Consider the following 25,337-nt stretch of genomic DNA (forward strand, 5'->3'; position numbering starts at 1 on the left):
ATGTCTAGTAAGCTGATTTTTCCAAAGCACATACAAAAATTTAAAGGAAGAAAGTGTCTGACATCTTGAAGTTGGCCCATTTGAGCCAAAAGACAACATGATGTCATAAGAAACCAAGTGTAAATACCTGCCCGAACACATTCTCAAACCACCTCATGTGGTGCAAGACATGACTTTGTCAAATGCAAATGCATCTGGTTATTCAGGCCACAAACACAAACTTCTCTCCTCCCAACCAAAATCGCATCCACACACAGTCGAGGGATAAGGGATAAGGAACATCATTGAATGCTAACTGCCATATCACTGGAAATTTGCATCATCACAGAAATTATTTGTGTGAATACATTGTGGGGGAAAAGTAGACTAGATTTGTGTTTTGCATAGACAAATTTATGTGGCCAAGTGTAATTGACAATAGACATAATTAATCCAATCAATAGCAACCCCAAGTCTCTTGATACTTGACCACCAGATCACTCCATATATTTAAACCATTTCAATTCTTTGTGTAAAAATGCTGGCTTTTCCACAATAAAAGCCATAATAAAATACAGTGAAAATGAGGAAAAACTATGACTAAAAACTCTCAACAACTGAAAGCTGAGAGGAAGTGATGAGGTGGAACCAAAAAAAAGATTAAAAAAAACCCCCATCTGGACCTCATTTCTAAGAGAGAAACTAAAACACTATCACGAATGTGCCTTTCTGATCTAAAAATTTTACTGTGGTGAAAACTTATTTTTTGCGACCGTTTGCAATATGTTTTTGTAATACATGTATTTTCTTGAACAGGCAAACTAGGCGTGTAAAAATCATTATCAATGCATCCTGCGCTCTTCCTCGCTGCGGTGCGCGTGTGTGTGTGTGTGTGAGAGAGAGAGAGAGAGTGTGTGTGTATTACGTCGCCGCGCGCACAGACCGTGAGGCCGTTGTTGTTCACTCGAACAGCGCGTGGAATTACAGATTTTTTAATAAAACGGAAATCACAGCCGTACCTGACCAGACGTTAACGCAAATGTAGAGTATTTTTTCTTGTCTTTTGATGTTTATCTCAGCCATGGCTGCGTTAATGATTAGATTACATTCAGCAATGACTCCGCGAAAGTTTTGACCTTTATAACAGCAGTTATTGTTGGCTCTCCCAACGGATCCTTCAAGACTCGATCAAGGGATCAAGACTCGATTACGAAATCTCATGTAAACTCTATAAATGAAGATTAAAAACATCGGCACGCGCTTCTTCTCTCTGTCAAGCATCGCACATGGGGTAAGTTTCCCAGCAGCACTAAAATAACGATATCTCTAACTGAAGTCAAATGTTCCTCGGTGTTACAATAGTTTCATGTCTTCTTTCATTTCCATACCTGCGCGATAGAGCTGTGTATTTTAATCACCACCCCAATGTTTTAGACCTTCTCAAAATGCACACTTTAAAAGCAGCTTGTGATGTGTTTATTTGTCAACAGAGACACGTTTCTATCACCATCAGCTCAGTCATTGATCTTTCTCGCATGCACTCATCTGATAAGGAGCTGTGCGAGATAGTCTTATCAAAGCTTTCGACACGTGCATATTCCACTAGTGTCAGTTAAATATAAAGTGTGACGCGTACGCTTAGCAATATCTTTCGAGAAAGTAGCTCGCAGATGTTTGCCCCCCGATGTAATGTGTAACATGCGTGCAGTTAAACATTGACCTGCATGATCCAGACTGGCTGGACTTCATGTGTATTGCAGCAGTTCTTCATTTGTCAACAGGGACGGGTTCTTGCTGAGCTCGTAGCGCGCGGGGAGCTTTGCGACGTTTGTGGCAGTTGCAAAACACACCGTGGGGATCTTGAGGATTTGTCCATCCGTCACTGTATAGATGGCATTGTTCTTAAAGGTTGTATTAATAAGACAAAAGACTCTATTATGGCATCACGCTGATGGATGGAGTGCTCTGAGACTGGTGTCTCTTAAAGGGATAGTCCACCCCAAAATGAAAATTCTGTCGTTTACTGACGTTTCATTGTCTTTTGTGGAACAAAATGTTTAGTTTTTTTTTTTTTACTCGAAACCTACCTGATTTATCACTTTGTGCTGAGTCTTGAAGGGACAGTTTACCCACAAATGCACATTCAGTCATCATTTACTCATCCTCATTTTGTTGTTAACCCGTGTGACTTCCTTTCGTCTGCGAAACACAAAAGGTTGTGTTACTTTCATTGCATGATTTTTTTTTCCTGCAATAAAAGTGAGGCCTAGTTGTTCTGCCTTACATCACCTTTGTGTTCCATGCAAGAAGGAAAGCCATATGATTCTTGATAACGGTTTCCGTAGTTGTTTTTTGAAAATCTTTGTTTGATCACAAACATTATTCATGCTTGCACACATTCAGAACTGCAAGAGCCAGTTGTGTTTTTATTGGACCTTGATTGTAAAAATAACTTCAAAGTGTCAATTTTTTTGGTGCTCTATGGAATGATAAAAAAGCATGCTGATTTTGACTGGATGAGTGAATGATGACCGAATTTGCATTTTTGGGTAGACTAGCCCTTTAAGGTTTTTGCGTTGACTGTGTTTTATAATTATAACCAGACAATTGTACAGATGTAGGTCAGCTCTATTGTATATACTAATTTTTGTCTCCTGTGGAATCCAAAGCTACATAAAAAAGCCATTGCGCTGGCTTCTGAATTTAGGTCAAACTATGAAATGGATCCGTCCCATTAATCCAAAGTAATCATTCACTAACAGCACCTCTCTGAAGTACTGAGTTGTACATTCTCTCTAGGATAAAAAATATTGTTGTGGTACACAATGCCTCCCTGATATGTAAGAAGAAATGCTGATTATCACTTTGAGAGCTGTCCATCCATCATTCTCAAGTGTGGATGTGAAATGTGTGCGTGGCCACATTATTCTTCTAAAAGCTCTAAATGGAATGATTGCATTATCTTGTCTGTTCTGTGACTGAGTGCTCTGCAGCTGCACATGGGAATTTCTGCATGCTTTTTAAAGGACAGCTAACTAGTTACTAGATGGAAACAGCATTACTAAAATGGGAAAATGAAGCCGAGCAGGGATATATGGTGTTGGATCTATTGACGGATGTAGAGAGAGCAGAGTTTTTTGTTTGGGATGTGGGGTCTATTCAGGTGATGGTGGGGTAAAGTAAACAGCAGATTTTCATCACGCTGGGATCCGATCTGTAGACAGAGCTGATATGAGCAGCATGTAGTCCGCGTTGGCATCATGTGAAGCCATGCTTCATTAAACCGGAACAAAACCAGCCACGCAGTCTCCGCTGACCACCACTGGCTTTCTTCATTTACTTTCACACTCTCAGCCCATGTCTACGTCAGAGAAGATTCAGCTTTGGTTTTTATTTAATCTTACCCACTGTGCCTTGAATGAAGATCCTTTATTGGCATTGATGTTCCTTGAAGAAACTTTAACATCCATGGAATCTTTCCATTGCACAAAAGGTTCTTTATAGTGGAAAAAGTTTCTTTAGATTTATAAATTGTTCTTCACACCAAGAAAATATGGTTATTTTTAGAATTGCTCACTGAAAAGTTATTTGAGGAACCAAAAATGGTTCTTCTATGCTACTGCTGTAAAATTTTTTAAATGTGGCCAACATGGAATTCTAGGATTTTGTACTTTTCGTTTTGGATTTTGCAGGAGATCAATTGACCTCTGCAGAATGCATTTAAGCATGGTGAAGCTTGTTAGCTGGTTGCAGAAAGCATTATCAAATTAGCTGAAATATGTAAAGAGTTTTGTGAATGAGTGTTCTAATTCCATGGAAGTCTGCTGATCTTTCCATGGAGCTCTGCGGGCACAGATTCAATGTAGGCATAAATATGACTCATCGTCTGAGCCACTCATAGTTTTGTTTCAGAATTAATTTCAAATTTTCATGAAGCAGCAAAAGCTTTGCCTTCAGATATGAGTGGTACTGTTCATTATGCCGAAGTTTTTCACTGTGGCTCGTGAGGTTGCACGCCTGACTATCTTGATTGTTACCCGATGGATCTTTTTTCTTGACCTTAAGCTAAACTCTGTCCCAGAAACACGCTTCAGAATGAGGTTCGTTCCCCATGACTTGTCTCTGCATGCCCACACTGGTCACATGCTGTATGTGCATTCAGACGTGGAGGGATTGTGAATGAGAGGCGAAATTAAATAGAAAAGTGATTAAATAAACGCTTATTTAAAGATAAATTAATGTTGCAGGCGGTGGTGGGAACTGGAAGTGTGGGATTTTTGGGCTTGGTCACATGAGGGGTTAAGGGTGGGGCCAGGTCACAGTGTGGGCGGAGCGATCCCTCAAGGACTCTTGCGTTTAGCATTTTGGCAGCAGGCACAGAACTCTAGCAGCACATCCTGAAAGAGACTTCACTTAGGAAGACTGAATCCTTGATGTCTGGCAGAGCAGTTAAAACAATAGTCCACGCAACGATGAATTCACTTATTCACGCTCATGCCGTTCCGAACCTGTATTACTTATTCTTCTGTGGAACACGTAAAGTGAATTTTTGAAGAATGTCCTGGTTGCTTTTTTCCCATAAAATGGAAGTGAATGAGGACTGGGGTTTTCAAGCTCCAAATTGACTTAAAAAATAATAATAAATATAATCAGCACCATAAAAGTATTCCACATGATTTGATGATACAGTCCACTACAAGCAACTTGTTCAGTTAAATTCATGAATGAGTCATTCAGATTTTGTGAATAGATTCATTGAAAATATATGACTTCAAAAGAATGAATTGTTCACAAATTGGCGAGCTAACGTCAAGATTTTTAGTCACCCATAAAGGGTGTTTTTGTAGCGATGCCATAAACAATAGGATGTTACATTTTTAAGAGTATAACTATGTACATTTCTGTCTTTTATGGTGCTTTTTTGCTTGACAGTTCTCATTCATTTTCATTATTTTGAAAAGAGTGGATATAATCACCTAAAAATTCACCTTAAATGTCTTATGTTTGAAACAGCATGCAGTTAAAATGCCTTGCCTTAAATGAAGGCAATTGTTTTATTTGGGTGTACTATCCCTTTAAGAACAAAAGATATTTGTACTGGAAGGTATTATGGAACATGGTCACCATTGGTGAACCAATATGTTTTGTTGTTTAGGGAAGAGCAACCAGGCCAACCAGGGCAGTGTTTTTTTCCAATCAATAACAAACCATCTTTGGTGATATTAATAGAGGCGAGGGTTCCCAGTGCTCTAGGGCTTGCGCAGTTATAAGGCAGCATGGCATTTTTTCTCAGCCGAAAAACACTTTTGCTGGGTGTGGCAGCTGGGACAATATAAACGCCTTCTGTTTTGGAGGCTGCTGCTGAGCAAGTTACAACTCACAGCCGCCAATATGGAGCTTGCAGTATTTGTGCCAAGAACTGGGAGTGTCGCAGCAGTGCATTGCTTTTGCTTGTGCTGCTAACCTTTAGACTTTAGACTGCATGTTTGATGCAACTCTACAGTAGCATACATATTTAATGTTGAGACAATCACAAACATGATCCCGTAAATTTATTCTGTATACACCATAGTCACCTAGACCCATCTGTCTGTCTCACACGGACACATGTAGACAAGGCTCCGGGGAAACTTTCTAAATATTTACTAAGCAGCATTTCAGTTGGGGGAGACTTTGTCCATTTTAGGACAGATAGAGTTTTCGAGTCATGGAAGAACTTCTAAAGATCTCTCTTTCTTTTCATGTCTTGCATCTGTGCAAAATCACTATTTATGGGTTTAATTTTGCAAAACCGCCTCACTGATATAAATCTGCCATATACAACAGAACGGCAAATCCGGCTTAACATTGATGCAGGTGTACACAGATCTTCAGAACAGCATCAGAAATGTGTATTTTCGGCAATATATTGTATTTAATATGTTTCAGTGGTTATCAACAGGTGGGTCATGACCTAAATATGGGTCACAGATTAGTTCCCGAAAGTGTTGCAGACTTCAGTGGAAAAAATGCAGACTCAAACAATAAAATGCAACTAATTATATAATTGTGCATAGCTAAAATATTGCAAAATAATCTGGAATTTTTAAAATAATCGTTTGTTATCGATGTCAGAGTCTGTGCATCTATTTAGACCTTACAGCGTTATGTAAAATAAATTACGATCTAAACTAGAATGAATTCTGGTTAACTTGCAAGGAGGACAATCATGGTTGTGTCAACCACAGTGTGTTTTTGTGCAGTGAATTACTAGCTGCAGTGAGCATGAAATCATAAAAAATAGCAAACAAATATAATTTTTTTTAAATATTTGATTTCCACCCATAAATAAAAATCCTGTCATTATTTATTCACCACCATGACAGACTTGATTTTTGGGTTAACTTTCCCTTTATATTTTTGTACTGTGTAAATTGTACATTTTGGTAATGTGTAGGGGGACATTATGTAAAAAGTCGATGCACAAAACAAAGAAAGAACCCAACTGTTGAAATGACATTACAGCTTTCAAGATTAAAGAGACCTTGCAGCATTTCCTGTGTAAATCTGTCTCTCTCTTATGATAATGTTAACCATTTTACTGGCCATGAAGAGGTTTGGAGATCATTTTTGTGTTAGTGAGCCATAAAACATTTCTGAACGATTTGTGGCTTGAAGTACTCCATAAAGCGCTGGATATGCAGCGATGTGGTCACTGTGTGGTTTTCAGCCGTCTACCGGGCATCAGTATGTCAAACTGCATTAAGTTTCCAGCAGGTACTGAAAGAGATAACGGCATGTCAGACCCGCACACCCTCCACCTCGTAATAGACAGCATATTGCTACCCTAACTGCCTTTGTTTGTGCACCTGGAAGAAGCCCACCGAGGAAGCCCTGCTGGTATGAAGAGCCGGATTGGTTGCTTGAGCTCGGCAGATTAAATTGTGGAGGGTGGCTTTGTCCATCAAACCTGTTCTTACAGTTGTGGTGTCTGTGATAGGATCAGGCCCATCCTCATGCTAACGCAAAGTCACGACCATGAGAGGCAGAAAGACATGGATCCTGCCCACGCAGGGCTTTTAGGATGAGAATGGCCTGGATCTGTTCTCTCTGGTGGGATGTTGCTGCAGTCACTTCTTTTTTTTTTTTTGGCAATCATTTGTTGAAACAGATGTTGCACAACTTCATCATCTTGTCTTTTTACTGAGACTTAATGAAACCGTTGACATTCTTGCATAACTTGCAGTAAAAATTTATACTAAAACCACGGTTTTTGGGGGAAAATGGTCTCTCACTTCTCTTAAACATTGAAATAAAGTGCTGATATTGTGTAATCTGTTAAGTCTGGTCTAGTTTCATCTCCCTCGACGATAAGAAGAGGGGTTTTTACGAATGTCTTCTGAAATGACCTGTGGCGAACGCACAGGTCGCTGGTAAGACTTATGTGTGGTGAATTAAAACAAGACACAAATGCACAGAAATGTCAAAACCTGGACCCTGAAACTCAATATTGCAGAAAAACATATTCAGACAATGTCATATATTAGATTTACGGCTTGCTGTGCCAGTAATACAGTTAAAGGCCAACATGATATGATTTCTGACTTCCCCCATAACATATCCAGCACTGATTAGCTTGTTGAATTTGATCTGCTTCAGATCAATAACTAAACCACACCCTGTGGCCACTGAAATAGCAAAGGGTAGCATGCACCAGATGTTTTTGAGAGTGACAGTGGCAGTCCTGCTCTAAAGACATGATAAATGAAGGTATGTCCTAAACAAAACACTTTTTAACTACTTTGTAGTGCTTAATGTAAATGCAAAATAGGTTTATAAGCATGATATTATGAAGACAATGTGTTGTTTGCAAAAATAAATAATTGGATTTAATGTTGTCTTTGAGATAAAAGAAAAAAAAAATCAGGAAAAAAAGTTATTTTGCATTGTAGTTAGCACTGCATTTATACCCACTATTTTAGTTTAGTTTTTCCATTTTAAGAAATTAAAGGCGTAATTCATTCTTTCTTTCTTTCTTATTTATTTATTTAAACAATGTCTGTCGTGATAACTGACCAGTCTTTAGAATGCAGAATGAAACCATAATGATGTATAATTTGGTAGAGGTTAACTTTTAACAATTAAATGGGTTTAATGGACTTATGCCGGGTGCATCTTTTTACTTATGATAATCAATAACCTTCATTTTAGATGATAAAAGATGTATGAAATATTATTTTATATATGATTATATTTTATATTTTGTTAGATTTAATTAGGGCTGCACGATTAGGATAAAAATAATAATTGTCGATTATTCCCTTGAAATTGTAATTGCGATTGTTAATTACGATTATCACAATTTACACTGAATGATGTTTATACCATTGTTTGATGCAACTGCATGCCATATTTTTTTTTGTGGCATCGATAATTTTAATCACGATAAGAAATTTGATTAATTGTGCATTTAATATAATATCATAATTTTTAAAAGTTGGATTTAGAATTGTCACGGTTCAAAAATCAAAGAGGGACATGTCCTTTTTTGTTGAGTGATGTTTCTGACAAAGAGCAAAGTATGCCATTTAGTCTTTGACTAGTCAAAAGGTTATTGGAGGGGAAGTAAAACTTTCCTTTTTTACCATGACAGACAGTCTGTGAGGCAATCCAGTCTTTCTCGTCCCAAAGGGACGTGCTCTAAGTCTAATATGTCAGAAGGGTCTGGGAAAGATGGAAGATTATTGTGCATTTTTGAGACCAAGCCAATACTTGTGTTTATCATCATTTAATACAAAGAATATTTAAATCTAAACATACCCAGAAGCACGAATATGGAATCTCTCTGAGTGGATCTTTTATAGCTTAGGCACTTTTTAATGTGCCCAGTTCTCCCCCATCCTGTTTCTTTTAACTTCCGTTGTTGTTGGATGAAAGGTACCAGACATTAATTCAGCATCGTATCACAAAAGGCAGTCAAGACTGCTTTGTTCGTCTGTGTGGGTGCCTGTTTCCTTTGTGGAGTCTCCCCCTCTTTTTTCACACCTTCAACCCCCAAACACATCCAGCCACAAGCACATACAGTACATTATCACCCCCTCAACTGTCCCATGCACAACTGACACATACAAGAAACACATGCGGGTCACATTTGCATAATGGTACAATGTTGTCATGAAGATCTGACAGTGTTTCGTCTGTCTAGAACATGAGTGCACACACACAAGGGACACACACATCCCATAATAAAGCAGAAGAATATGAGCATGGGTGGGGTTTGCGTTATAGGGGAACAGGAGCAGGGCTGTAGAACAAAGCAAGCATGATTTCTGTTCTACGACCTTTCATTAAAGGATACTTCCTATGTCGGGACAACAGCAGAAGCGTGTGAGAAATAAAAAAAAAAAACTAACTTGTGAAACTTGATCTTCTGTGGTTTAGATTTAACTGATTCTTTCCTTGGTAGACTGCTGCAGCGTTAAACCACTTAGTTTGTCAGTTTGGTTGTTATTTATTTATTTTAAGATTGACATTGATAGTTCAGCAGAAGTTAGTTTTTATTTACTATTACTTTACTTATTTACTGTCTTCCTGTGCCCTGCTGATTTGTGGAGAACTCATCCTTGCATGTCTAACCATGCCTAAACCAGCAGTAAGCTCTCTGAAAGATTAAATAATGAAGTAATATTGCCTTAGCTCATTATTTAATGAGCACTAGAGATGGTGAGACCATGGCTGTGGTTCTAATTTAATCCTTTATGATGCTTTTGTGGGCCTTTCCTTTGATCTACGTAGTAGACATTAAACTGTAGGGGGTTGGGGACGAATCTGAATCGGAATTACAGAAGTGAAAAAAGACTTCTCAGCCATTAGCCAAATAGATTTATAATGTTAAAGCAAGAAGTAAAATATGTATAGTATAAAACAAGAAAGTTATATTAAATTTGTACTAAATGAAGAATATTTGATAATTGCTATTACAATAACAGCAATAATCAGCTACATTTATTTATAAAGAATGCATTAAATTGATTGGATTAAATTGACACGTTACAGTACATGCATATATAATGTTACAAACATTTCTGTTTCAAATAAATCCTGTTTTTTGCACTTTTTATTCATCAAAGTATCCTGATAAAAAAAAACTACACATTTGATTAAAATAATAACTGTTCACCAAATCAGTATATCAGAATGATTTCTGAAGGATCACGTGACACTGAAGATTGGAGTAATGATGCTGAAAATCCAGCTTTGCATCACAGGAATACACAGCGTTTTGAAATATATTCAAATCGAAAACAGTTCTTTTAAATTGTAATAATATTTCACAATTGTTTCACTGTATTTTTAATCAAATAAATGCAGCCTTGGTGAGCATATACCAGTGTAATACTTATGCTTAGTCCAGCACTACCCTGAGTATCCAGAACATTTTTGGGGGTTTCTCCACTCCACTATGTTACTTTTTACACAGCTCCTCATTTCCTGTTGCGTTTTGCTCACATGCAAAGAAACACATCAGCAAATAAATAGAGATGACAAATATAAGCCATGAGTTCTAATGGGCTTTTGTTTATGAATGCCTCTCGGGGGGAGGAAAAGAGACTGAGCAGTGAAGAATGGACTTGAACCCCACAATATTGACTAATGTTCTGAGAGGAAATAATGCAGCTAAATGTAAGCTGATTGGAATAGCAGCTCTCTCTCTCTCTCTCTCTCTCTCTCTCTCTCTCTCTCTCTCTCTCTCTCTCTCTCGCCTGTTTCCTCCGCTCCCCCGTGCGGCTGATTACAATCGTATACCCAATTTTCCAAATCGCGCTGGATTACTATAGCAGAACACAGTCTGCCACTGCCTCCTGGTCATGAAAGGGTGCCTGGGCTTTACATAAAATCAACACAAAGGCATAATTAGTGGAATTAATTGAGAGAAATAAAGACATGTAGATCTTCAGTGGTAAAGCTGAACTATTGAAATGAGAGACTATTTAGTGAATCGTACTAAGTCGAGTATCACTATTTGTGTTGCTTATACTTAACAAGATTAGAGATTTGAATAAACCCCTAACCATTTATTAAACACCAGTACGTAACTATAAACATGAATGTTACCACAAATTGTGCAGCTTGTTGAAGAGAGGTGTGGCGTTATGTAGCTAAGCAATCAGACAATTCTTTGCCTAGTGGACGATAAAATGGGCAAAAGAATGACAGACGTAAATCCAAACTGTACTTTGGTTTTTACATATATGCTAGAGTATGCATACTGTACGTTACGTTATCAGCATAGTAAATGCACGTATGCTCAATATGCTCAGCTTGTGGAAGAGCTTACATTTCTTTGCATTTTATTTTGTTCCACTGTCGGAAAAGAAATTGATGAGACAGGACAAAAACAGTAGCAGACTAATAGAGACTGCAACAACAATAGACATCCGCATTGATGAACGTTTCTGTGAGAATTAAGAATTGCCTTTAAAGGTACAAAGACTATACAATAGCCAGGTTTACGTATAGACATGAACAACAACAGCTTGTTCTGTGCGTCATCGACACTATGCCATTTCGAGTCATTGCATGTCATGCGCAAAACTTTCCAGTTTTTGGTTTTCATTTTTAATAGGCATTTAAACACCATTTTTATTCCTATTGAGGTGTTTGTATGACACATTTCCATTCGGATTGGACTTCTAAACCGCTTGTTATCGTAATACAATGCTCCATGTAAATGCACCTAATGATGACACTTTCTAGTGTCGAGCACATCAAAACTGAAGTATACTTTGGGTTTAACAACCCATATCTAAAGACCAGAACATCCAGCACACTCATGACAATTCATATTGGCCAGTTGGTTTGGGTAACGGCTTGGATGTTATTGTCAGGTTTAGATTTGGGTTAGAGCTGCACGATTAATCGTTAAAAGATTGCGATCTTGATTCAGACACCCACGTGATCTCATTTCTAAATGACAACGATTCCCCGAGTCTATTAAACCTTTGAAATACCAGATCATTAAAATCTGTGTTCACACTGCCGCTGACCATGTTTGGTTAAGAAACGTCTTCACAAACTGTCTTTTTAACTACACAGTATTATTTCTGTCTTACAGTTATTCATATTATCACAGAAATACTGGGGTGAAAGTTTATAGTTCAGATATAAACATTGATGTCTATGGCAGCAATCAAAATAGAGCAAATCCCCTTTTGAAAGTAACATGCGCTTCAAATAACGTTTGTGTCGATTGCATTGTGACTTAATGTATTTGTGAACGTGACTTAATGTATTTGTCAATGAATGAATTATTCATTCAAGAGAATTGTTCAAAAACGCTGATTCATCCAGTATTGAAACAAGTGAAGTAGGTTTATGAGTGAGTCGTTGAATCATTGATTCAAACAACTTTTTCATAATTTTAATATTAAAAATTGGTGTATTAAATATGTTATATACACTACCAATCAAAAGTTTTTGAACCGTAAGATGTGTAATATTTTTTAAAGAAGTCTCTTCTGCTCACCAAGCCTGACCAAAAGTACAGCAAAAACTGAAAAATTCTGAAATATTTTTACAATTTAAAATAACTACTTTGTATTTGAATGTATTTTAAAATGTAATTTATTCCTGTGATTTCAAAGCTAAATTTTTTGCATCATTACTCTAGTCTTCAGAGTCATAAGATCCTTCAGAAATCATTCTAATATGCTGATTTGCTGTTCAAAAAACATTTATTATTATTATGTTGAAAACAGTTGAGTATAGATTTTTTTCAAGTTTCTTTGATAGAAAATTCAGAAGAACAGCATTTATGTGAAACAGAAATATTTTGTAATAAATGTCTCTATCATCATGTTTGATCAATTTAAAGGATCCTTGCTAAATAAAAGTATTCATTTATATACCCCCATTTAAACAAAAAAAATACTGACTCCAAATTTTTGAATGGTATAGTGTATAATGTTACAAAAGCTTATTTCAGATAAATGCTGATCTTTCTATTCATCAAAGAATCCTGAAAAAAATGTACTTGAGTGTTTTATAATGATAATGATAATAATAATAATAAAAATGTTTCTTGAACAGTAAATCAGCATATTAGAATAATTTCTGAAGGATCGTATGACTCTGAAGACTGGAGGAATGATGCTAAATATTTAGCTTTGAAATCACAGGAATAAATTACATTTTATAATACATTCAAATAGAAAGCAGTTATTTTAAATTGTAAAAATATTTCACAATATCACTACTCTTGCTGTATTTTACATCAAATAAATGCAGGTTTGGTGAGCAGAAGAAAATTCTTTAAAAAAACTAAAAAATTTTACTGTTCAAAAACATTTGAAGTGGTAGTGTATATTAAATGTTAAATAATTTATTCAAATTAATTAAACACTTTTAAATAGACTGCACCGATAATATTTTGTCACGCATTATTCAGAATCGTGGGAGAATCGTGATCTCTTTTTAAGACCAAAAAATCGTGATTCTCAATTTATCCAGAATCGTGCAGCTCTAATTTGGGTCATACAAATTTTTATGATTTCATCTCGTACAAATTAAGACTTAAAGACTTGGAGCCACTAAACAAACACCCAGAACATCCTACAGCAAGCTGAAAACACACTTCTGCATTGTAACTGCCAAACATCACTTCAGCATCACTCTTAAAAATTGTTTCCAAAGTTTTTTATTTATTTTATTTTTTTGCTTGCATAAAATGTCTAAGGAGTTCCATTTCATTTACATTAGATATGGCAGACCATCTCAAATCACCCATATCTGCTCCATTGCATAGCAGAGCACTTTGGGAGCTGTTCAAAGATATGCTATTTGTCAGTTTCTTGCCGTCTTGAAGACATTTGTGTTTGTATTGCAGCAGAAACCAGCGTCATATCTGTGGTTAAATCTAAAAGTTGTTTTTTCCCAGAACTCCACTATAGCTACTGCTTCTCAAAATAACATGTAAAAATTGCATTGTGATGAACAGTAGTGATATCTTGAGACATAATTGTTTTGTGTGTCTATACTGGAGTGTTGTGACTATGTCTATATGTTTGCATGTACGGATGAGAAACTGATTATTTTGTCATTTGCTGTGTTACTCGGTTTTGTTTCTGAGATGTCTGAGACATCTGCCTTCTAGCTTCTGAATTATCTACGCCTGGTGCTCTTTCATGTCCTAGAGATAAAAGTGGAAATCATTGCAAGGGAGGCTGGTTCTCTGCTGCCGAGGACAGATTCAGATGAGTCAGAAAACAATAAACATGTAATGGAGGTTCTATCTAGAATAAATAAATAAAATAAGAAATAAATAAAACTGAGCGAAACTAAGAGAAAATAAAATAAGCAAGGATTGTTATGATTCTAGAGAGTTTGTGGAAAATATAGGGGAAAAAGTAAAAAATATATATATATTAAAAAGAAACTTGGTAACTACTTCAGTCTTTTTATTTTTTATTTTTTTTAAGTAAAGACTGGTCAGAAACTATTAGATTAATCAGGATTATTTCATTCTCTTGACAACTAAAAAAAAATCTTCATGGAGTTTTGTGAACAATTATTTATTTTATTATTAATTATTATTTATTTGCATGTTTTCATTTTTCCTTCCTAGCAGCATACATGCTTGGGAAGAGACACATCTTTTGCATTTAACTTGCTAACTGATGTTGTTAGGCGATGTTTTCTGTAAAACTGCTTTGGAAATGTATTATGAAAATGTTATTCAAATAAAAAAATAGAATTTCTTGTAAAATGTTTCTCTTTAAATGTATGCATTTAACATTATAACATTACAAATAATACAAAGTATATATTTTCTAAATAATATTTTGATAATTTGCTTTGGTTTTAGTACAGTCACAATATAAAATCTAATTATAATAATCAGAAACATCCTTTTTTTAGCTTATTGCTTTTATATCTAGGTTCCATTGCAAAGGTATCGAAAACTTACCCCTGCTCTACTAGTCAATACTAACTCTTGATGTCATTACTAACATCAGTATTAATGCTTTGGTTTTAGGCCGATCTGTTACATCACAGTCTGTCTCTCAGTGTTGTAGGAGTACTGTCTCTGTTTGAGAACTCTGACGTTAATAACTTTAAAAGTACACTTCGTTTCTAGGAATGCTGCCGTTTCCGCATAGCTAATCGGTGCATGGTCGTGATGGAGAGACGCTCTGTGAAAGAGTTAGAGGAGGCCCCAGGCTTGTTGCAGAGCACTGGCACTAGCGCGCAAGGCTGGTCGAAGCCTGCCCACATGTGTCTTGAATCGTGAGAATGGGGCTACATGCAGCATTAGATGCAGCTCAGTTGCGGTCGCATTGTATTATGGGTCAGTGTGCATTCTGAAATCATTACATTGAGCGGTTTCTCTAGGTGTTTGTGGACAAAAGCTTCACCACAAACTACCAGCAAACAATGCAGTATAAACCCGTTTGTGTTTTATTTCCTGTGGTTTACAAAGAAATGTTCTGGTTAAATGCTAGTTAGGCTCTTGAGATTGTATCATTGTTGTATATTACCTCATTGCTTACTACAGTACTGTATACAAGTAAATGCAGCCTGGTTTGCATTTGTTTTGTTGTATATTTAAGCAATAAGGTACTATAAAGTTGTGCTATTTGGCACAACAAAAAGTGGCTAATTGGTTAGCTATTTGGTCATCTGAATGCAAAAATTGGGTAAATGGTCTTGCACAATTAAATATCAAACACCAGCCAATACATATCCAACACTGACCAATATCTATTGAAAGAACATTTTCAAGCGTACAGTTTTCAAATTCACCTCACTCTTGTTCTGTTAAAGGTCACTTCCGGCTGCTCTTTAGCACGTTTACGTGATTTGTAGTTTACTTTGCTTTGCAGTAACCTGTTGTGTGATTAAAATTCCCCAAGAATATGCTCTGGGTAATGGTGCATTTGTGGTAGAGGTGAAAAACTGTGGTCATATGAATGGTGATACTTATCACGATGAGTACAGGATGTAGAATTAGTTGCGTGTCAGTATCTGAAGCACTTTACAGACTGCAACAGCGCCATTATGCAGAAAACGAACTTTGCCCATCCATTTATAACTGCCTTTTTAAGCTTGGGTAAAATAGGTGGTGAAAAGCAAGTGTGAAAAAGTATGCAAATAAACAACATATAAATAAACCTCCATGATGACCATAAGGCTGATTTAGCGTGTACGTGATGGTAAACATGATAATCCGCCATAATAAGATGAAGTGAAACATCTGTGTGTGGTTGCTGAAGGTTTGTTCAAGCTGCAGCGATGTCTCAAAGATCTCTCTAGAGAACGAGACAAATGGTGTCCAACCAATGTTAGGTAACAGGTGCATTGTGGGAAACACGGCTGCTCAGATGTCGCTGACTAATTGGGGCTTATCAGGTATTGCTGGGAAGCGCAAACAACACCTGGGGCCTTTGTCGAGCTGTCATGGGGATGTGGGCGGGGTCCTGCCCGAGACTGGGGTCCTCAGTTCAAGTTTCACTGATGACGGAATGAGAGCTGGAAATCATATGGTTGTCATATGAACTGTAAGAGCGACCTTTTCTAATGAGTCAGTTCTGAACTGTAACAGTTTAATCTACAAAGATTTCTTAAAACTATGTATATCTGTTGCACTTTTACCACAAATCAAGCAACTTGCTGCTGTGCTACAACACGTTTCCTGCCGCACGTATTACACCTGTAAGAATCCGAATAAACTTCCTTTGCTCTGCTTTTGTGTCTCTCGCTTCCACCAAACCTTTCCCACATTAACTGTCTTGCTCTTCACCAGTCAGCTATCAAGTCTGAACAGGATGTTAGTCTTCTGACACCACAAACACTTCCTTTGGCCTATTGCAGTGTAGTTGTGTACAGGAAGACTGCTCTTGTTGGCCAGCTGGACTGTGGAGACCTGCTACTGGAGATGCATTCACTGTTATGCCCTACATATGAGCATCTTATTTATCTTTCATTATGATGAATATGTTTTTTCTTAAGAAGAGAAAAAAAAGATTCATTATTTAGACAGGACGATCTGGCATCCCTTCCCCAGTCTGTAGTTGAAGGACAGGGCGGGGGGTAATGGTGAAGTGGGGCAGGCCGGAGACAGCGCTGCCGACAAACCAGACCATCAGGTTTCACACCCTGTCAAAGGTCTCCACGGGAACACTGAGGTCCAGACTGCATCGGGGACCTTGCAGACGACCCATTGAAATCACAAACATGAGTCTTCGGCAGCGAAACTACCCACTCATACCTGTTCTGAGAATGAAATTTTAGTGGGTGGAACACTGAAACACATCCGTCAGCTTCTGAGAAGGCGACTTGCACGTTTTGATGGGTAATTTAAGCTTTGGTCTGACACTCTATTGGTTGTTTACAGTGTGAAAAACGTATTTACTGAAAATAGCTCGAATGGTACGACTTGCGTTTGGTAGTTGATGCGTGGTGTAATTTTGGACCGGTGTACCAGTAGAGAGTATCAAGTGAAACGCAACCTGGACAAAGGAGGCCGTTGTTCTTCGCTGCTGCTCAAGGAAATGACCTTGCTGGATGATATTGGCATTTGGCAGCAGGATTGTGCCACTGTCTATGCAGCTGTACCTTATTGTGTTCTTGTAGGTGACTGAGACATGCTTCCTGGTGCGTCTGTGAGGCGTTTTGAACTGTGTGCAGCAAACAGTGATGTTGAAGTGAGGAGGGTGCATCACACAGATGTCTCAGATTCCTGCCTTTGTCTCCAGATGCCATTCCACATGATTGCATAGTCTTTACAGTGACTCTGGCCTGACGGGGTATTTGCGTTTTTCAGTGTGGAGGCTTTGGCAGCTTTGCTCTGGCTGTGCTGATGGTGTGTCTTGGGCAGTGGTCCTCATTAAGTCAAAAACAGCTATGTGCAATGATAGTGTGTTTCATTCTTGCTGGAACGTGCTGATGACGTATTATATCTCTGCAAACAGGGTGTGCAGAGGTATGCAAATACAGATTTTGACAGACAGGCAGGACAGCCTATCGTAATGTTCAGACCGAACATTTTCATTGGACAAACATTTTATGGTCCTACGCCTTCCACAGACAATATAAATACATATAAATAAATTAAGACCACTTCACTTAGTGATTGCTATCTGGATGTAAAGAAACTTTCAACCAGCATAACAAAAAAAAATGTTTTTGAACCAAATCACCTACCCTTCCTTTAAAGTCACAATGTCATGGAATGTCATCTTTTCTTCTGTAATGTGACTCATCAGATGAATTATCAAAAAATATAGGTTGGGGACTTTATTCTATTCATTGGTTGTTATTGATTGGATGCAGGCAGATCTGATTGAGAGCTTGCAGTATTTGTATTGCAAAAAAAAGAGTATTGTCACTAAAGAGAAATCTTGTTTTAACAGATTAAATTTCATTAAATTTAAGAATTAAAACATGAAAGAATTGGTCACTGTAAGACCATTAAGATGAATATAGAAAACAGGGTGAATTACCATTTCTAGCCAACTTTAAGTTTTTTTTTTTCTGTTCTGTTTATCTATTCTGAACTATTCTGTAAAATGGGCAAACACATGGATATTATGTTGGATATTATATTTTCCACAGCTGTGTGGCTACAAAGTAGTAGTGGTTTCAGTTTTCATTGCATTACAGTTGCATGTCACATCTTGACATTATTTCAGATGAACAGAACCTCAAAGATGTGCATAGTGTACCATATCAAAACAACCAAAAAAAACAAACAAAAAAAAGGCATTGGGCAATCAAATTGTATGACAAACTATTTTAACTTCGAACTTAGCAATTTATTCAGCTAGCAGAAAGCTGAATGGGGCAACTCTCCAGCCTAAAATCTAAAATACTGTGATTATATCTAATATTGTGACTACATTTAGAGTCACAATTTTCTGTAAAGCTGCTTTGCAACAATTTGTATCGTGAAAAAAGCTATACAAATAAACTTGAATTGAATTGAAAAACTTGAGTCAGGGCAGACACGGGTAACCACGCTTGCTTGCTCACACTCTCTGTGTCTCACACACACAGAACTTTGTTACTCAAATGCGTCCATTCATTTTCATGCATTCAGCAGTCCATCATTAGTTATTCCTTACTAAACATTCTAGAACATTGGTCTCATCATTTCCCCTTTTAAAAAGGGGATTTTAGATTAGGGGAAAATGGATAGCTTTTGTGGTGTGGTAGAAATTACATACTAATTGTATGTATTGAAGACTGCGGTAATTCTTGTAAAATGAGATCGACATTCATATAACAAGGTGATAGTTCTAATGTGACGTAGTTTTACACATCCCGTGAGCTTTCATTACTTTGTGAGTCACTGAATAGTATCCAGTCCTACATACAGTTATGTGTAGGTATAGAAGACTGTATGTCACATGAACTCTCACTTTCTTAATTTATGGGGCAAGAACAGATTGAAGCTGAAGGACAGTTCTGGCATGTAGCGTTTACTCAGAAGGGAAATTCCAGAACTCTACTTGAGCTATTTTTGGTTTCCAATGTGTGTCTGATCAATACAGGACTTCTGCTTGTGCTTTAGATAAAGCCTAGCGCACACTACAAGAAGGAAGCTTGTTAGCCTTTCAATATTGTTGAAGTCTGCAGCACAAGGCTCCAGATTCTACATTCCAGATCCAGATTCACAAACGTTCATCTATTGTGCACACTCAAGTTGTTGCGGATGCTGCAATGCATTTCAAACTTGCTTCCGTTCAAACTGTCTCTAAACAAGCTGCAGCAGTGAGCAATCGTAGTTAGTCGGTCAGAGTGAGCTTTTGTCTGTGATGACATAACAGAAAACAAGAAACTGAGTCTTTAAGGCCGTGTTTCCACCTGGTATTAAGATGTGTTTTTGTCCCCCAAGTGTTCAGCACTAAATACAGGTGGAAACAGGGTGTTAAACGTTTTGTCATTTGATCACTGAAACCACATATGGAGGTAGTCAAGTACTGTAAAGTTTAAATACTGAATGCGTCACAGACCATAGTAAAACACTGCAGAGCCCCCTTTTTATCCTTTTCATTCTCTTCCTTTCCTGCTGACTTGTAAGCTGTGTAACAAAACTTTTCTCATTCAGTCCTATATGTGTGCTGCACTCCTGTGAAAATGATGTAGAGGGTGACAAAATAAGAGGGGAGTGTCTTGATGAAACCTGAGCACAAGTGGTCAGTGGAGACACATTTGAAAATCACATTAATACCGGGTGGAAACAGGCCCTAATGTTCACAGGCTGACCAGCTTTTATTGCAAAAATAATGACAGGTTTTAAACGGACACTTGCCCGACTTCCATTGTTTAGACACACAGATAGTCCTGCCCAAACCGGATAATGTTGTTATGCCTGGCCCACTCAAAAAGATTGTTTGGTGCTGTTAGAGGCACAGAACTTACAGCTTCTTAAAGTTTATATTTGATTTGTTGATGGTCCCTTTTTACCTTTGGCCTGCCAGTAATCGTTCTGTTTTGTGTTTGTTTCCAGGTGACACTGAGGAGCTTCCTGGGCCACTGAGACGTGACTTCGGGCTGGGCGTCTCATTTCCTGTGCCCCTTCTGGCCCAGACAAGCTCAGACAAGCTGCCCTCTGAATGACTACTGGCCGTCTGGTTGCAGGGCTTTGCCAAGCTGCCACCATGAGCAAATACTCCCAGTACTTCAACAAGTCCCTCGTAGGGGTCCACTATCGCATTGTCAAGAACATGAGCCAGAAGGAAATAAAAGACCGCATGGAGAGTAAACAAAGCCTGAGCACCCTGAACATTCTATTTGTCATAATCTGCAGTATCATCATTTTGGAAAACCTCTTGGTGCTCACTGCTGTGTTTCGCAATAAGAAGTTCCACTCTGCCATGTTCTTCTTCATCGGGAACCTGGCCTTCTCGGACCTACTGGCTGGCTCCGCTTATATTGCCAACATCTTCCTGTCAGGCCCTAAGACATTTCATTTGGTGCCTGTCCAGTGGTTCATACGAGAAGGGACTACTTTCATCGCACTGGCTGCCTCAGTTTTTAGCCTGCTGGCTATCGCCATAGAGCGCTACATTGCTATCACCAAGGTCAAAGTTTATGGCTCCAACAAAACTTGCCGCATGTTCCTTTTGATCGGAGCATGCTGGGTGATGTCCATCCTTCTGGGAGGTCTTCCCATTATTGGTTGGAACTGTATTAATAACCTGGGGGATTGTTCCGCTGTCCTGCCTCTCAACTCCCGATACTACATCCTGTTTGTCGTCACCATCTTCACCATCATCTTGCTGTCCATTGTGATCCTTTACGTTCGCATCTACCTTATTGTGCGTACCAGCCAACAAGAGGCCACCAATTCTCCAGCTTATGCTCTCCTGAAGACTGTCACGATTGTGCTTGGCGTTTTCATTATTTGTTGGTTGCCTGCTTTCACCATCCTTCTCTTGGACACTTCCTGTTCGATGAAAGAATGTCCTATCCTCAACAACGCTGCCATCTTCTTCAGCATCACCACACTGAATTCGGCGCTGAACCCACTGATCTACACGTTGCGGAGCAAGGACATGAGGAGGGAGTTCCTCAGGGTGCTTTGCTGCTGGGGACTGTTCAATTGTGGCAGGCCTTCTCACCGCTGCATGGTGCCACTCAGGAGCTCGATTTCAATGGAGCACTGCACCAACAAACACGAACACCAGTCAATTCCCATCATGCAGGACTGCACTACATGTGTCTGATTACGTCTCCTCAGTGCCCAGGTGTTTGAAGACAAGGGGAGACCCCATCTTGGAGGCAAGGCACAGAAGACAGAAGTGTTCAGAGACCTCACGGATAAAACGAGAATCAAAATCAATGCCTTTGGACTCATGGACATTTAGAGCAGATATCACAGCTGTGCTACTGGACTCCCACATGTCCTTTGTTGCTTCTGTCCTTGCAAAAGTTCCTGAACATGACAGAATGAGACTTCCCCACGTATTTGACATTTTAAGGCAAATGAAAGAAAGCCAAATTCAAATGGGAATATCCATTTAAGCATGAAAAATCAAAGTTGCACTTTGTAGACTTCTAGGCAGCTTGGGATTGTATATTTCTCATATGCTGACCAACCTACCGCATACAAGAAGTATCCTATCCACAAGTAGACTACCACTGTTTTGGTTCAGAGATGTGAGAGGACCGATTGAAATGTACAGATCGACAATGCACTCTGTGTGAACCAAACAATGCATGCTTGCAGAACCTCTCCTAATGTATTCATCAAATTATTTGATATGCATAACATCCTTTGATTACCAAGAATAAAAGGATTCCACTTCACTGTATTGCATGAAAGTCTAACCTGTGTAAAAACAAATATGTATGGCCAACCTATGTACAATTGTCAATGTTACTCCTCTTTGTATTTTATTTTTCTTTAACATTGCTATTTTTTTCCTAAGAGGAAAGCACGATCAGAATGTGATCACTGAATTCCTGATACGAGTTTCTCTCAGCAGCTGAAATGAAAGCTGGTTGTAGCTTCGCTGCGGCAGCGTGTGCTTCGTTTTTGTGCCCTCTTGATGAATGGAACTGAATATAAGAATGAAGTGTAACGAGCGAACATTTTCGCTGATCGACAGTATTACCGAACATCATTGTTCTCCTGTTGATTATTGAGCTTGCAGCAACAAGAACGGGCACTCACTGTGAAGTCTTAATGACATTTAAAGTTCATTGAAATTGATACGCCATTGATAAGGCAGGAAACTTTGAGATTAGGACAAATTTGGGCATGCCTTTCTCTCTTTTTTGAAGGCATATTCATTCTGAGATATGGGGGTTGTTAGGTGTTATGCTGTCTTTTAATAGGCCAAAAGTCTTTAGAAGAAACATTAAACTTCCTGCAACCACTGAAGTCCAGTGTTTTCATGCTTCCTCCTGTTGTTAGGGACTGACCTTGATGTTCCCATACGTTAATATCATCAGTCCAACACTTTCACTCACACAATCACAGCCTTGACTGTTTGATCCCAACATGTTTTAGTTTCCTTTGCTGGTCAGTTTAGTTCAGCAGAGAAAGCACTTTGGCAGCTCTTCCAATACCGACCTAATGTATTTTGGTTTTTCTTTTTTTCATGCATTAAGAGTTTAAGCCTGTGTGTGGATCCCTTTCACTCCGTTCAGTGTAAAACATTGCCTACCCTGTGGAACAATGTTTGTTTTATATGATAAATGTATGAAAGTGCATATGTATCTTTGTACAGTATGTATGTAATGTGTATACATATAGAATGTCTTGTGTGCAATAGCCTTGTGTTTTAGTAGCAAGCTACCTGTGCTAATTCGGTACAATCCCAAACACTAATGTAGGTACATGCACATTAGTTCATTCCTTTTTTTAAATAAAAATAAATTGAATTAAAAAAAAAAAAGTGTTGCTTTGTTGTTGTTCTCTGTTTTGTATTTTTGTAAAGCTGTAGCTGCAAATATCTAGAAATTGACAGTTTCACATATAATTTTAGCATACACTTAAAAGTGGTTGTTGTGTGTGAGTGACAGAAATGATTAATGCCACTATGTAATTTGCTTCGAGTTTCAGTCCTACGCAGTTTTAGGTTAACAATCCGAACACAAGAGCTTTATCCCACATATTACAGAAATCTGACTATAAAAAAGGGAAACTAAATGCTAACATGCACGAACATGGTTAAGGCCCGACTCGCCACGACATGAATCTATTCACAAACAATATTGCCTAGAACTGCTGGCCTTGATTTCTGACAGTCCAATAAGTGCCAGTTCCAAGGTTTTGTGGGAGTGCAGTTGTTTAGCCGAAGGGTTTTTATTAGGAAAGAGGGAGTATGATGAGAGATTAGTAGGAATGGCATTATGGGAAAGGGTTGTCTGGGAGGCCGAGGGTGCTCTTAGCACTAAAAAAATAAAAAAAAAGATTGTGACCTGAGTAGGCTTAAAAGTGGTCTGGCCTTGTTGTTGTCAAACATCCAGAATTCCTAGGTGGGAACAGCAGCCCTCCCTGGGAGACAACACAGCTGGGAATATGGCCAAGAGTCAGCAGGAAGTGACATCAGCCATACTGAAACAGCGGCAAACATAAACAGTTGTTCTCAGTACAGTCGTTGTGATTAATGACGATTCTGTACTCCAACTCCACCCGGTATATGTGAGAACACGTTTGTTCTGAGGAGACGCGCGCCCACAGCAGTAACTACGACTGCTGTACAAGAGTGCCACCTTGTGGTCGGACAAAGAAAAGATTCTAATGGTATTTATTAAAAAATCTACTGGCTTGTTGCGCCATCTATAGGATAAACTAAGATAATATGATTATGATCATAGGATCAGAATGATTTTTTGTCAAACTATTGTATTTACTAAAGCAGAGATGTCCAAAAGCAGGGTTTATGTTGGCCTATGATGGACTCTGTTTTGGCCCGCCTTGCCATATCACCTGAAGAAGGGGAAGAAAAAGCATGCCATTGAAGAATATCTTAATTTCTAAATTACTTATTTAATGTAACATTTTTTTTTTGTTTAAATGCAAAAGCAATTTAAAGTGAATTTGATTTTGGAAAATTTGGGCAAAAATTGAAAATGTTTTAAGTTTTAGTTTCATTATTTAAACATGTTAATGATTGAATAAATTTTAAAACCGTTGGATATAATGCAACACTTACTTTTGTTCACAAAATAAAACGATGGACTAGTCTAAAATAAAATATTCTAAAATAGCTTGGTTATATTGTTTATTACTTTTTATATTTTTTATGCATATGTTGACGTTATGATTTTGCTTAATGATAAAGTAATTATTAGTTGAAAATTAGTACATCTGTGTAATTTTCTTTTGAATAGTTTAATATGAGAATTAAAATGACAACAGGTTTGAACAAATCTGAACACTTTCAGAATAGACATGCAGGAAATGCTACTGTTACCGTATTTCTTTAATGTTACTTTTATTTCATATTGATTTTTGGTTATCTTTACTTCAAAGATCTGCATACTGCATCTATTTATTTAACTGTTTGTTAAAAGGTCATTTGTATGCTTTATTAAATATGTAAATTATTCATTACTTATTTGTAACAACACTATATATATCATAAATATATATATAATATATATATATATTATAAAATATTTTTATATATATATATATATATATATATATATATATATATAAACATTCTAATTCAGATAAATTCTAATTCTAAATACTAAACATATGAACTTAATTTAAACAGAATCGAATTGGTCGGCTAGGTGTCAGATTTCTATTCGTCACCCTCTGTGTTAAATATTTACATTGGCAGAATTAATGAAAATTAGGAATGAGAATTTGCACCCCTAAGGGAAGGGAAAATATGGTACATCCCATATTGGTT

The 25,337-nt window shown here is 37.7% G+C and overlaps 1 protein-coding gene across 1 annotated transcript; it reads left to right on the top strand.

Annotated features, from left to right (window-relative positions):
* Positions 1 to 845: 845 nt before the first annotated feature.
* Positions 846 to 23,363, top strand: LOC109087177 (sphingosine 1-phosphate receptor 2-like). Its single transcript, XM_019101412.2, has 2 exons — positions 846 to 1,270; positions 20,468 to 23,363. Exon 2 carries the CDS (start codon positions 20,574 to 20,576, stop codon positions 21,684 to 21,686), a length of 1,113 nt encoding a protein of 370 aa, XP_018956957.1. The 5' UTR covers positions 846 to 1,270; positions 20,468 to 20,573; the 3' UTR covers positions 21,687 to 23,363.
* Positions 23,364 to 25,337: the final 1,974 nt, after the last annotated feature.

Source organism: Cyprinus carpio, chromosome A3, assembly GCF_018340385.1.
Source record: "Cyprinus carpio isolate SPL01 chromosome A3, ASM1834038v1, whole genome shotgun sequence".
Classification (NCBI taxonomy): domain Eukaryota; kingdom Metazoa; phylum Chordata; class Actinopteri; order Cypriniformes; family Cyprinidae; genus Cyprinus; species Cyprinus carpio.

What these genes read in the sequence shown, in the direction of transcription:
- LOC109087177 (XM_019101412.2), top strand. Translation starts at nt 20,574, where the DNA reads ATGACTACTGGCCGTCTGGTTGCAGGGCTTTGCCAAGCTGCCACCATG.